Raw genomic sequence first — 14623 nt, forward strand, 5'->3', positions numbered from 1 at the left:
ATCACACACTGATCTTCCAAGGGCCTGGAAATGCCCATTTTCTCTACATATCCCCACCCTCAAACCCCCTTCCTAACCCTCATTCCCTTCTCTTCCTGGACTCGAGTTCCTTTATTTTAAAAGCTAAACATCTTGAGTTCTATTGCCATACAAATACATTTGAGATACAGGACACTTCATTCTAGGGGTTATTCTAATGGGGATATTTTGGGGCGAGTTTAGGGGATTAACTTTATTAAGTGGGCATCTGAGAGAAGAAATGGGTATAAAAAGGGGGAAGCTGGCAGGTAAAGAATTTTACTGATGAGTTGGTTCAAGGCTGGCCTTATTAACAGCAAAAGCAAAAAGATAATGTGCGCAAAGAGGCTACTTTGGAACTTAGCGACTCACAAGCCATAGATCATACGAGCGACCTTTGTTCAGACAGACCTGGGTTCAAATTCTGACTCTGCAAGTCACTTGACTTCTTGGAACTGCAGTTTCCCTGTCAGTAAAATGGGAGCAGTAACACCAGCATCCCTGGGTAATGAGGTCGGAGTTGAGTAGAAAACACTGAGCACGCAGCTGGTATTTAGCTGTGCAGGGGAGCCTTACCAGGAATTTCCGTTTCTGCTTCCAGTGGCTGCCTTGGGCATTGGTGGCCACGTGGGCTTCAGTGACAGTTTTGATGAGCTCCCACTCCTCGTCTGTGGGCTCTGGCTTGTGCCCGATGGATTTCTGCAGCTCTTCCCGCCGTCTCTTCTCCCGGTTCTCCTCAATCAGCTTCCTCTTCGCCAGCCTCTTGCTGTCATCCAGTACCACTGGGAGAGGAGGAAAGATGAGACAAAACACACGGACACTCCCAGACACATGGCAGACTGCGTGTGCACCCAGGAGCCTCAGGGGCGGGGACCACTCATGCATTGATGGCTTAGCGGGCCCTGCAGAGTGGGTCACACTGGGGTATTTTCTCCCCTATGCTGCAAACTGCCATTGACTAGCTATGGTTTGACCTAGGGCCACACTCCCAATGTCTGGCCAGCTTTTCAAAACAAAGCTTTGCAGGGAGTTGGACACTGGGCATCCCAACTCCACAGAAGGTGACCCTAAATAAGAATGAAGCAGAGGGAGGTAAAATCTGCTCTACCTACAGCTTCACAGATAAGTCTGCCTTGCCATTCATCTGAATTCACTCCTAGGGTTTCTCTGTTCCTCCTCTCCTTCCCTCAAATGGCTCTTAGTAAAAGAACTGAGATTAAAGAAAAGTTCTGGAGCAGTAAACAGGAGGCTAAAAATGATCCCCTTCCTCAGATAAATGGCTCCAACTCTTTATTTGCTTTCTTAAACCTTTTTTTTTCTAAATGTTTATTTTTGAAGGAGAGAAAGACAGTGTGAGCACAGAGAGAGGGAGACACAGAGTCCAAAGCAGGCTCTAAGCTCTGAGTTGTCAGCACAGACGCCTGACGCAGGGCTCAAACCCCTGAGCTGTGAGATCATGAGCTGGGCCGAAGTCAGATGCTTAACTGGCTGAGCCACCTAGGCACCCCTCTTTGTTAGCTCTCTTAAGCGCTAATTGGAGTGTGGCTCAACCTATCTGAGCTGCACAGGTACTCACTTTGCTCTAGTCTCTACCTGGTCTACCCTCAATGGTGGTTAAAGAGCCCAGGCTTTGGAATCTAGAAAGAGCTGGGTCTGAATCCTGACACTACCACGTTCTAGCTGTGTGACCTCTGGCAAGTTGCTCAGGCTCTTGGAGCTTTCATTTCTTCCTGTATAAAACAGACTCACTAATACCCACTTCAGAGGGTGTTCTACAAGTGGTCAGTAAATATAGCCATGACTTTTACCATTTATGTAGAAGGTAAGTAAGAAGGGCAGGTAACAAGAAACCTATACTTCTGTGGTTAATTTCCAAAACAAAGCCATTTCACCAGACTCTTCGTAACTATCAGTAGAATGGAAAGGCTCAGGTTTTATGCTACAGAGTCATAGTATTTAGAACTGGAAAGAACCTTAGGTATTATCTAGCCCAACTCCCTCCTTTCACAGAGGAGGAAGTTGATCCAGAGAGATCATGACTTGCCTAAAGTCACAGAGCAAGTTCATGGCAGAGCCAAGGCAAGACCCAGGACTCCTGATTCCAGTTCTACAACATCATTGTCCTAGGGCCATTTCTTGATGAAGGTGTGACCTGGTAGGAAAAGAAAAAAAGCAAACATAGCAGGAGGAAGAGAATCAAAAATACTCAGCTAATCCACAAACAGAATAACGAATCCCACATCAGTTAGTCTTGATTGGATCGTCAAAGTCAGGTGAGCAATGGCAAATGTGGGAAATGTGAGTGAGCCCTGTTTAGTCATTTAGGTTCCCTTGTTAAAGGGATTTTCCCCTTTAATAGATGGGCTATACTCATAGCCCCGTTCCCCAAATGCTTCCTCTGTGCTGGGGATTGTTGCATTTAACATGCATTATCTAATTTAATCCTGAAAACAACTTGCAAGGTAGGCAATAATTTCACAGAAGGGAAACCTGAGGTTAACTCTGATGGTCACACAGCTAGTAAGTGGCAGATATGGGACTCCAACAGTTTTTCTGATTATAAAGCCTGAGCTCTTATAATGCCTCATGGTGCATTCAAAATTAATTTCCACCCAGTCCAAATTAACACTGAGCTTTTTTAACCTTATAAACGTTGGTGTCTTTAACTTCTCAATAAAACAATGAAATGGATACTCAGTAATAACAATTCCTTACAGTGGCACATCTAAATATTTGGTTCTAGGTCAATCGTTTCACGTATCACTATCAGCCATGTTGTTGCCAGTGGCTAAAGTCTTTAAAAGATAAAGACAAAGAACACCCTCAGTTGGAGGTGGGGATTAACCCAGGATTTCCAGCCTAAAGCCGTCACACAACCCTCCTCCTTTTTAATGATTCCCCATTCTGTCTTCTTTAATGGGCAAACAGGACAGATTTTTTTTTGTTCTAGTGGAGAGAACCCTCTTTATCACATAAATGTGAGCAGTGATTATTTCTTCTTTCATGAGGAAAATCCTCACTGCATTCTTTTTTTCTTTCTCTCCTTTTTTTTTCTTGGTTTCCTTTTTCTTCTTCTTTTTTTTTTTCAACCAAAAGTTGGAAACTTTCACTGAGGTGCAAAACATTTATGCCAATAGAAATCATGAACCCTGACGCCTCGCAAAACGGAGGCCATGCATTCTGACTGACACAATTCTTAGTTTATTATTAGATTAACTAAAGGGACTGGTGTAAATCCCTTGAACAGTGCGGGAAGAAGAGGCTCCAATGGCTAATCTCACTGCCATATGCTGTGGCACTTTGAAAACTGGGTAGGAGGACTGGAGCTTAGAATGTTTTTATGGCTAAAAATATAACAACCACCCAACTGCAGGATGAGTCATGCTATAGAGCACTCAACCTCACATTCTTCAGAAATTACCAAGCACGATGTTTTCTGCCAGTGCCCCATCTCCAAAAATGTCCACAAAATAAATTCTTGTCTCTTCTTTTGAAAAATATTAGGACTGGTTCACGAGGCTCTCACCACATGAATGTTGTATGTAAAACATCACCTCATCAAGGTGAATGGATAGACTGCTCATTTGTACTCTGTTGCAAACAAGAGTACTGCTAACAGTCCTGCAGACATGCTAGGCATAATTTACCCACTTTGCCTCATCTGTCGTCTAGATACTTGGAGAGTTAGGAGTGGATAGGGGAGGGGTAGGATGGAGACCACCCGGCAGTGGCTGGGAGTGAGGGGTTGCAGGGAGTGCTAGGGGTCTTCTCTCTATCCACAGGAGCTCCTGTTTCTTTTCTGCCTGGTTGATCGCCTTGAACCAAGCCTTTCCCCAATCAACACTCCCTGAATATGAAAAAGAGGAAGAAGATTACTTACAATCTGTTGCCATGCCAACATAGATGCATTTTTTAAAGCGACATTCCTGGCACTGATTTCGCGTAACTTTGTCTATGACACATTTTCCTTCATATTTACAGGAATAGGATGGATGGAGATTTTTCTGAATGGTTCTTCTAAAGAAACCCTACATGAAAAAGAAAGACCCAAGACAACAGTTTCGTATTTTCTAGAAATAAAAGACTCCATGATTTTGTGTCCATATAACTGTGATGGATTGTTTTTGACCTATCCTGTGTATGAGCTTGTATCTTTACCCATTCACATATAGGACAGTTAGCCCAAACTAAATCTAAAGAATTCTAAATCTGAGCTGAACGAAATGTCTGGGACCAGAGTCAACACGTTTTTGGCATTTAGTAAGGAAAAGAGGCTAGTGGGGAAATCTAGTGTTCATTTTTATTTTTTCTAAACATTGCGTAATAAAAATAACTTATATTATTTCATTTCATAGAGCGTCATAATTCTGTTGTTAAATTAAGCTATGAAGAACCTTGCTATACCTTGTGCTGGAGAATAAAAGAGCTGGATACTTCTTATGCTCTATTAATTAATAATTTAATCATCTAGTGTTTAAATGGATGCATTAAATGACCTTTAGAGATTTAGTTTAATTCTTGTTTTTGACTCTTGCAATGTCCATTACCAGCTCAGATAACCCTTGAAACAACAGTACATGGGGAATAGAAAATTCCAGATTCTCTACCCAAATTTTCTCCGAACTTACTACATTGGGGTTTTTCCTTTCATAGCACTATTTTTCTCCAGTATCAGACATACACCCTGAAGGCCAATAGGTGTCTTCCTTTCTTGAGATATGGGAGAGTGCCACCGTAAAGGCTACCAGATGTGCCATTTAGTCCAGGTTTAGGTGACATAAATATCCTCAAGACATGTTACAGTAGGACCTTCCTGGACAACTGATACTCCAGGCTTGGCAATGGAGCTTCTGTATTGTAGGCGTTAATCATGTCAGAGGACACTTATTGTGAGGGGAGTATTGCAAAGGGCCATAGACACCTTCCACATCTTCTGTCTCTTCTAGAACCTTATGAAATAGGTACTCTTAAAATCTCCAAGGTAGGGAATAAAAAACTAAGTCTATAATAGGTTAAATCACTTGCCCCAAATCATACAGTAAGTACATAGTGGAAGGCGGCTTAGAGCTCAGGAGTCGGACTCGAAGTCTTACTTACTTAACTGCTTATATGATATAAACTGAACTCAATTTTGCTGTATTATTTAAATATTGTAGATGAATGGATTACAAATAGTACACCCCTTGCCTTTGTTTTATCTGTTTTTGTAGACTAGCAAAGCAAAAACAAAGTTTGAAGGATATTATCCACTAAAGCTTAAAGGGACCTCTAACCTTCTTACATAAATAGTGGGCCTGAAATATCAGCTGACCTAGATCAAGCCCAAATTTGAACTATCCTGGTTAATTTTCCTTAGCTTTGATTATGTACACATACCACCTGCATATTCATTACTCAGACATAAGAACCCTTCCTTGTAGTGAAAAAAGGTCAGAGGTAGGATTTTGTATCAGGCAGAACAGAATCTAATGGAAAAATGACAATAAAAAACTAATGGGCTTGATTTTGGGGCATGTGTGCAAAATCCCTTATCATTTCTATTGCTCAAGTTTCAACAGGTAAACTGTCATGTCTTTGGGTTTTGTATCCTTAAACACTTAAATCCATTAGTTTGAATGATGTTGATACACTGTTATATAAGATTCCCTCAATCACACGTGGGCAGCTGTTCGACACGTCGGCAATGTCTCCCCGGGTCTTCAAGGTGGGCAGTTTCTGCAAAAGTTGCCGGGGCAAGTACAGACCTGAAAAGCCAGCTCCCCTGTAACCCTCCCTATTCCACCTCTGCTACCCTCTGTCCAATCCACCCTTTGAGGGTTACACCTGCTTGGAGGGCGAAAGAGACCTTAAGATTCCTGGCAAGAAGACATGTGTCACAGACAGGGAGGAGAGGGGCTGGGTGGCATGCTTCCTTCTAGAGGGGGCAAGGTCTCCCCAGAGGTGGTAGCACCGAAGTCCAGGGCATCCGGGGAGAATGGTGCCCTGGAGATAGGGCAGTTGGTACTCTGAAGCTGGAGAGACCCCTTTCTCATACACTCTGACGTCTCATGTTTTATTTTTATTATTATTTAAAAATTTTTTTGAATGTTTTTATTTATTTCTGAGAGAGAGAGAGAGAGAGAGAGAGAGAGACAGTGTGAGCAGGGGAGGGTCAGAGAGAGAGGGAGACACAGAATCTGAAGCAGGCTCCAGGCTCTGAGCTGTGCACAGAGCCTGACGCGGGGCTCGATCACACGAACTGTGAGATCATGACCTGAACTGAAGTCAGATGCTTAACTGACTGAGCCACACAGGCACCCCTGACATCTCATGTTTTAGTGGGAGAGGAGCATACTGAGGATCAGACAGCGCTGAGGAGAGGAAGAGATGTGGTGTCCCAGACACAGAGGTGACATTCATTTTTCCAAAAAAGGCTACTCTGTGAACTTTTAAATGGAGTGAATGAAATAATTTATACTTTGCTTATTTTGGGAAAAGTGTTGAGGTAGCAAGCTCTGCTATTCCTAGTGCCATCTCTTCTGTGGCTTATCTCTGATGGCTTTTCTTCATGGACCAGATCCCTTTTAAGATGCTGGCCTCCCCTAAGCTATACTAAGAGCATATTTGACACAGGATGAAGGGCCACTTCACTTGAGTAAATGTAAAGGTGCTAGGTCCCTTAATTTTAAAAAGTGACAGAAAGTAACTTCTGGAAGTGAACTGAATGGAGAATATTTAATGTAGTCTACCTGCAAAAAAGAAAAATCTTTTTAGAGGTGAACTGACAAATGACATGTCCCAGGGACTAAAGAAGGACATAGATGTCATTGATGATTTGCTGGTGAGATGAGGTTTTGCTTTTATAAATCAACATCAGACGTGTTTCTCTGCATTTCTAGGAGAACTAGATCCAGATGATGCACTAATTAGTGTGATAAGAAGCTAAGTGTCATTCTTCTCCCCCTTGTTCCTCCATCAAGTTCCTCCTAATCCTCCTATACGTGCAAAAAATGATATTTGTCCTTCTCTGCCTGACTTATTTCGCTCAGCATAACACCCTCAAGGTCCATCCATGTTGCTACACATGGCCAGATTTCATTGTTTCTCATTGCCATGGAGTATTCCATCGTACAGATAAACCACATCTTCTTGATCCATTCATCTGTTGATGGACACTTAGGCTCTTTCGAAATGGTGGGGGAAAGGGAGAGAGGCAAACCATGAGAGACTCTTGAATGCTGACAAAAACTGAGGACTGATGGAGGGGGGGGAGGGGGGGGATGGGCATGGAGGAGGGCACTTGTGGGGATGAGCACTGAGTGTTATGTGGAAACTAATTTGACAATAAACTATTTGTAAAAAAAAAAAAAAATTAAAAAAATTTGTTTAAAACAAAAAAAACCAAAAAAATAAAAAAAATAAAAAAAAAGAAGCTAAGTGTCATTCTGCTGGTTCAATATTTGGGCAGCTTCTAATAGCTCTGAATCTTTTTCAGAAAAATAATTTGTTCTGGGGAAGTATCAACATTCCTTCTGTAAAAGATTCATAAAAACTGGTTCATCAAGACAGACAAAACAGCTCCAGGGGGAAGCTTCAGGGGGAAAATGGGCAAACAAACAAACGAAGAAAGGTCCTCTCCCTACACACTGCGAATATGTGGTAGAAATATTTTTAAATTGTAGGTTTTAATAAACAATATGTGAAGCATAACCTTTTTCATCTTAAAAACTCTTAAAAACCTGTGTTTCATTTGAAAAACTGTTGCCTTTTTCCAAGACATTCTGTCCTTACGTTAAATGCATGATCTGTGTAATCACCCTAGGAAAGCTGCCTTCTGGTTTTATGATGGAGGCCATTCTAGAAATAGGATTCTGATCTGAGATAAAGGCACAGAGGCTGAAAAATCTAGCTTTCTGCTACCTGATTTCTTCTAAGGAAACCTCAATTCAGTCAGGCCCCAAACATCCTGTGATCTTGGGAAAAGAGGCTAGTGGATTTCTTGATCATCATGAAGACACACATGAAACAGGGACCCAGGTTAATCGGCTCGATTCTCCCTTCATTTAAGTCAGTCACTAACAAGCATTAAGTTCTCTCTGCAAGGCACATGTAGAGTCACTTTGGGAGTTGGGTATTAAATGGAATTTTCATTAGAGTCTCTTCCAGAATTCAGAATTTACCATTAGTAACTGATCTGAAAGAGTCTCAGTGCTGCATAATCAGGTAGGCAAATCTTTATGAATTGGGGCTAATTTAGAAAAAAGTCCTGTTTGGATTACTGAGCTTTCAGAATGAGAGAATATATCTAGAGTAATGCAGTTTTATTACTTTCAAATCAAGCCAATAAAAGTGTGCTTTCAAGAGACAGTCTGCAAGTCCCCCAAATTAAAATAGTCAAGACTTACTTGTAATCAGTTCCATTAAACCCCTTAAGACATTATTTTCATTGATGTAATAGCAAACTTTAGCATCGTCTATGTTAAAAGGTACACATTCCAGATCAAAGGGGTCTGGATGAATGAGAGCACACTACATCACATTACAAAAAACAGCCTTGCAGATATAAGGCCTTGGGAACTTAGGAATGCCTGATTCCAATGGATTATAATTTCACTCCTTTTAGCAGGCTTCTGCTAAGGGCTTCCTAATTTTATGGATAAAAAATAGGGGATTTGCATGGAAAATCTTCCAGTAGGGAAATGGGGCACTTTACCTTGAAACCAAGGGGGTTTTTGGGTCAAAGGGTTTGGGTTTTGGGGGTTTTAGGTCAAAGGTTAGCAGGAAAGGGCAGATAGTTGGGGGAAGGGAAGAGAGGAGGGGAGGTATGCAACATAGGAGGGAAGACTGAACTGTTTTATACAGTTTAATACAATCTTTGCTTTAGGGCTTACATCCTGTCATCATTTAGTTTTAAATATAAAAAGTAAATAAAACATTCTGCAAGAAAAAATTTAAGAAGTCTTTCCCTGACTTAATATACTTTCTAATTTATAAAACATTAGCTGAATGTTGGGTGTAGCACTGGGTTAAACTTTATTTATTTTTATAGTGGACTTTATTTTTGAGGCTAGGTTGTTGGACCAAAAGATATTTGCCAGAAAGCTCATCTTCATTTTGATGATGAGGAGTGCAAGTAGGCAAATTTAGGCTCACTTTTGGGAAGTGAACTGTTGATCACTGGTGTATTCTTGTCTAGTATCTCCTGAAGATGGGTCTGTAGAGCATAAAATTAGCTAATGGATGCCCAGAATTTACTTACTGGCAGAAGGCTGTGCAGAAAGCCAATCTGGGTAATTTCGGAACACAATTGAATCTAAGTAGCCTCAAAGCTATTCCTTAATGGAACCCTTAAAAGTGAACGTATTTACTCAGATTAACAGTCTGTGGTAGAGTGAATCTTGTCTCTTCAACCTCTGATGTCAAAACAGGAGAAATGGTTATTTCTTGGGAAAATATATTATAAAATACCTATGCATTTTTAAACTCAAAGTGAGAATATTATTAATTTCTTTTAATCTGTAAAATTTATTTTATTTTTTTATTTTTTAAATGTTTTATTTATTTCTGAGAGAGAGGGAGAGACACTGTGAGCAGGGGAGGATCAAAGAAAGAGGGAGATACAGAATCTGAAACAGGCTTCAGGCTCTGAGCTGTCAGCACAGAGCCCAATGCGGGGCTCAAACCCATGAACCGTGAGATCATGACCTGAGCCGAAGTCAGACGCTCAGCCGACTGAGCCACCCAGGCGCCCCTAAAAATTTTTTTTAAATGCTTATTTTCTTTTGAGAGACAAAGCACAGGCAGGGGAGGGGCAGAGAGAGAGGGAGACACAGAATCCAAAGCAGGCTCCAGGCTCTGAGCTGTCAGCACAGAGCCCCATCACGGGGCTCAAACCCACGGACTGGGAGATCATGACCTCAGCTGAAGTCAGCCGCTTAACTGACTGAGCCACCCAGGCGCCCCTAATTTCTTTTCATCTTATGACCTCTCTCCCTGTCTTAAGAGCCAGACATTGTACTCTTGCAAAACTTCATGTAGTTATATTTGATTTGAAAAGTAAATAAATTCAGTTCTTGAACGTGTCAAAAAATGAGGAGGACAACCAGCCACTTGTGTGGTAACAGGCCGTGAATGTTGGAATTTGGTTCTAATTTGAACTTTCACTTCTCGGTGCTTTCTGGTGGAATCGTGGGAGGGGGCCGGAGCCGGGCTGAGCGCTGAGCTCGCTGGTCCCAGGGCCGTTACCTTGCAGCCTTCACACGTGATGCAACGGTAGTGATACCCCGTGGCCTTGTCGCCACACACCACACATAGCTCGTCCTTGTCTAAGTAACTGGGGATGTAGCCTGTGAAGAAGGAAAAAAGAGGAATGTGAGAAACCAATACCATGTGAAAGTCAAAGACACAGCCTAGCTTGGAAGAGAATAAAAAGAGGGTGGGAGGTAAGGCGCGTGAGGGAGGAGGCGGGATCAAACGGTTTTATACATTTTCATACAACTTTTGCATCAGGGTTTACATCTTGTGATCATTTAGTTTTAAATATAAAAGGCAAATACAACATTTTTTTTTTCTTACAAATAGTTTATTGTCAGGTTGGTTTCCACATAACACCCAGTGCTCATCCCCAAAGTGCCCTCCTCCATGCCCCTTCCCCCTCCCCCCCACATCCATCAGTCCTCAGTTATTGTCAGCATTCAAGAGTCTCTCATGGTTTGCCTCTCTCCCTTTCCCCCACCATTTCCGCCCTTCTTCTCCCCCTTGTTCCTCCGTCAAGTTCCTCCTAGTCCTCCTATACGTGCAAACATATGATATTTGTCCTTCTCTGCCTGACTTATTTCGCTCAGCAGAACACCCTCAAGGTCCATCCATGTTGCTACACATGGCCAGATTTCATTCTTTCTCACTGCCATGTAGTATTCCATGGTATAGATAAACCACATCTTCTGGATCCATTCGCGGGTTGATGGACACTTAGGCTCTTTCCGTGTTTTAGCTGGCAAATACAACATTTAATGGGAAAAAATTTAAAGTATTTCCCAGATATAGTATTTATAGTATTTATTTATAAACTATTTCCCTGATAAGATACTTCCTCAGTATCTTATATTTATCCACTATCTTATCTCACACTTACAGAGTTGCTGCTGGGCCCAGGGTTTCAAGAATGCCTTAGAAATAGGTGTGACCACTCTTGCTGGGCAGACGGGAATATATCTGAAGGCTCTTGGAGCCCTTATATCATGCAGAGGAGCCAATACTTGAGATATCTAGAGTATTTTGGGTTCTGGAGAATACAATCTCTTTTGTAAGGCTTATTTCAGAACTTTGTCTTAGAAGAACTGGATTGACTTTGAAATCAAGGTACCATGCAATAAACTCAGAGAACTTTACAGCTTGGAGATCATCAGGTACTTTTGAGATGAACAGACTTTCAGAGGTTTGCTTGGCCTTCCTAGAAATTAAGGCAGAGATCTTCTAACCAGATCTCCTAATGTCCAGTGTAAGTAATGATGATCTTTTTCTAAAAATAGACAGTTAAGTAGAATGAACAAGTCATCTAAAATTTTTTGTGTGTGGTAAACTTAAGACATTATGACGTAAAACCCAACAACACTGGGTAGTGTGAAATAATAGAGGCTCTATTTATTAAGAAAAAAAAAAAAGAAAATCCAACTGTGACAACTCTCTTTGTTAGTGTACTATTGGTTTATTAGTTTAAGACCCAGGAAACTAAAGTTTTAAAACAAAAACAAGCAGCCCACCTCCCACTGGTCTTTGCCTCCTCCTCTTCACTTGTGGATGATGTCCAACCACACGAAACAGTTTCTGAAGGGCAAATTCAGTGTTCTATGGTGTCAGTGGTTTACCATACATGCACACAGCTTTAGATAAGGGCAAAAAATCAAAATAAGGTCTGCTTTGTTGGGATGTGGAGAAGGGAGAGGCTGAGATAACATAATAATTCCTTCCTCTGATCATGGCCCCTTGTGAAGTTCTTTGACTTGGCAAACTCTTATTGGTTTCAATAAAGATTGGCCAGGTTGACATGACAGGTGACTTACTCTATGTTTCGCCATGACACTTCATAGATTCTTTATTAAACTAGGTCACAGAGGGCTTACTCTTCAGAAAAAGAAATCCACAAAGAAAACAGAAGAAAATGAGTCCTTTTCACAATTTTGTAGAAATTACTTTGCTCAGACTTTATTTTAGAAAGATGGCCCCTCTTGGGAAGGAGACAAATGACTTCAGAGTAAGGTCTGGTAATGTACAGGATTATCTTCTTAAATATCACAGCTTTTCTTAGTTTACTTTTACATCATGCAAACCATGAGTCATCTGTTGAATTCACTTCAAGAGTTTGAAAACTCTCATCAGATTTCTAAAAAGAGAATTCTGGGAGGGATCTGGGCAGAAATAAAGGGGGCTGGAATGATTGGTGTTTTTATTCAATCATTCATCTATTCACTGATTCAGAAAACAGTTATTTACCATCTCCTAGGTGCTTAGCACAATGCTTGGTGCTGAGAATATAAAAAACAGATAAGACATTATTTCTTCCCTTGGTAAGCATTATGCTAGAGACTGATTTGTGTCTTTCTAGTCCTGGTCATTCCTCAATGATAAAAGAAAAGGTGAAAATGAAGGAAAGAACATGAAAGGTGCTGAACATCACTGTGTGAGAATGCAGAGCCCAAACCACAATGAGACACCATTTAACATCCTTGAGGATGGTTATAATAAAAATGACAGACAATAACAAGTGTTGGTGGGGATATGGAGAAATGTGGACCCTTATATACTACTGGTAGCAATGTGAAATGTGCTTTACAAATGAGTTTGGCAGTTCCTGAAAAGGTTAAACATAACGTTACATATGACACAGCAATTCCACTCCTGCATATATACCCAAGAGAGCTGGTAATAAGTGTCCACACACGAACCTATTTATGAATGTTCAAAGCAGCGTTATTTAAAATATCCAAAGGATGGAAACAACTCAAATGTCCACCAAATGATGAGTGAATAAACCAAAGGTAGTATATTTATAAAATGGAATATTATTCAGCTGGAAGAAGAGCTGTAGTACTGATACAACATGGAGGAACCTTGAACACATTATGCTATAGGAAAGAAGCCAGACATGAAAGGCCACATATTGTATGATTTCATTTATATGAAATGTCTCAAACAGGCTAGTCATAGAGAAAGAAATTAAGTTGGCGGATAACAAAGCCTGGAGGGAGAATGCAGAGTTACCTGCTAATGGGTACAGAGTTTCTTTTTAGCGTGATGAAAATGTTCTGGAATTGTATAGTGTTGATGGTTCCACAATCAACTGAATATACTAAAAACCACTAAAAACAATGGCTTTCCATGGATATGTTTTGTACACTTTAAATGTGTGAATTTTATGGTATGTGAAATATGTTTCAATAAAGCTGTTATTAAAAAAACAAAGAAATGAAATAAAAAAGAATGGTTCCATTTGACAAATATTTATGTGGGTATACTATGTGTCAGGCAATGTGCTAAGGATCTAAAGATAGTGCTAAATGTGCTAAATTTTAATTCTTGGGGAAGCTTTCAGTGTAGTGGGGAAAAAGACAATAACAGATCATCTGCATATAATGTGGTAGGCATTGGGATAGGTGTATGTCCAGAATCACAAAGGGGAAACTCTTTGAGGAGCCTTCCTGCCTACCCCAGCTCAAGTCAAACTGGGTGCTCCCATACCTCCTTGTGCTTCTCCAATAGTAGTCCTTTATACTCTACATTATAACTACCTTGAGTTTTTTCTTTCCTTTGACCATAATCTCTGATTCACTATAGGTTTGTACAGTTCCAGCTAGAGGGCAGGGATTGGAACATTCATGTGGAAACCCCAGTGTCTAGCACCTGCTTCCTCTGACAGATAGCATCATGGCTTGAAGATCTCTGCCACTGGCCAATCGTAGAGAACGTAAAGGAGGAGAGATGCATCTGGAGCCTGCAGATGAGCAGACTTGAAGCCTGGAGGTATGCCCGAGAAAGCTAAAAGGTCTCAGAAAAGATTTCTGAAAGAGGTGGTAATGCAGATGCATGAGCCCAAATATCAGGCCTAATGAAAAATTCATTAGAAAGTTTGATTTTTGGCAAAGAAAACAAGATTCCACTCAGATTAAAACTAAGACATCCAGATTGATGCAGATCCAAGATTTAGCAATCTGGAGAGATGCATACTCACTAATCAACTAGATTTGGCCCTGTATTATTTGCTCTGATCACTAGGTTCAATATAGTGAGACAGGACTAAAGAGAGCTTAAGAGCAATACCATTTTCCCACAATACAGAAGTGAAAATCACTATGACCAGGCCAATTTAATGAAGATGCCATCACCAATAGTGGAGATTTGCAGTCTGAATTGTATATGATGTGCTCCACTTTCTACTTGGGGCTATATAAACCACTATCCACTAACTCAAAAGTCTTTGCTTTCTGGGTAAGTTTCCCCTTTACACAATCATTAACTCAAGTCCCAACGTTGTATACCACTATCTGCTAGGTAACCGATGGTGCTGTGGCTCAAGTTTAATAATAAATCTAACAGAATTTACAGAAGACTCACCAGGCATTGATTTTTT

The 14623-nt window shown here is 40.8% G+C and overlaps 1 protein-coding gene across 3 annotated transcripts in view; it reads right to left on the reverse strand.

Annotated features, from left to right (window-relative positions):
• The window catches only part of THRB (thyroid hormone receptor beta), a 393487-nt gene that overhangs the window by 26539 nt on the left and 352325 nt on the right, over positions 1-14623 (reverse strand). For all 3 annotated transcript variants that reach the window (XM_039254596.1, XM_039254595.1, XM_039254594.1), the window contains exons 6-8: positions 10243-10343; positions 3899-4046; positions 595-800 (exon numbers count right to left, since the gene is read on the reverse strand). In XM_039254596.1, the coding sequence (XP_039110527.1) occupies positions 595-800; positions 3899-4046; positions 10243-10343 (455 nt within the window). The remainder of the gene's footprint in view (positions 1-594; positions 801-3898; positions 4047-10242; positions 10344-14623) is intronic.

Source organism: Hyaena hyaena, unplaced genomic scaffold (assembly GCF_003009895.1).
Source record: "Hyaena hyaena isolate Hyena2069 unplaced genomic scaffold, ASM300989v1 scaffold_494, whole genome shotgun sequence".
In the NCBI taxonomy this organism is placed as follows: Eukaryota; Metazoa; Chordata; class Mammalia; order Carnivora; family Hyaenidae; genus Hyaena; species Hyaena hyaena.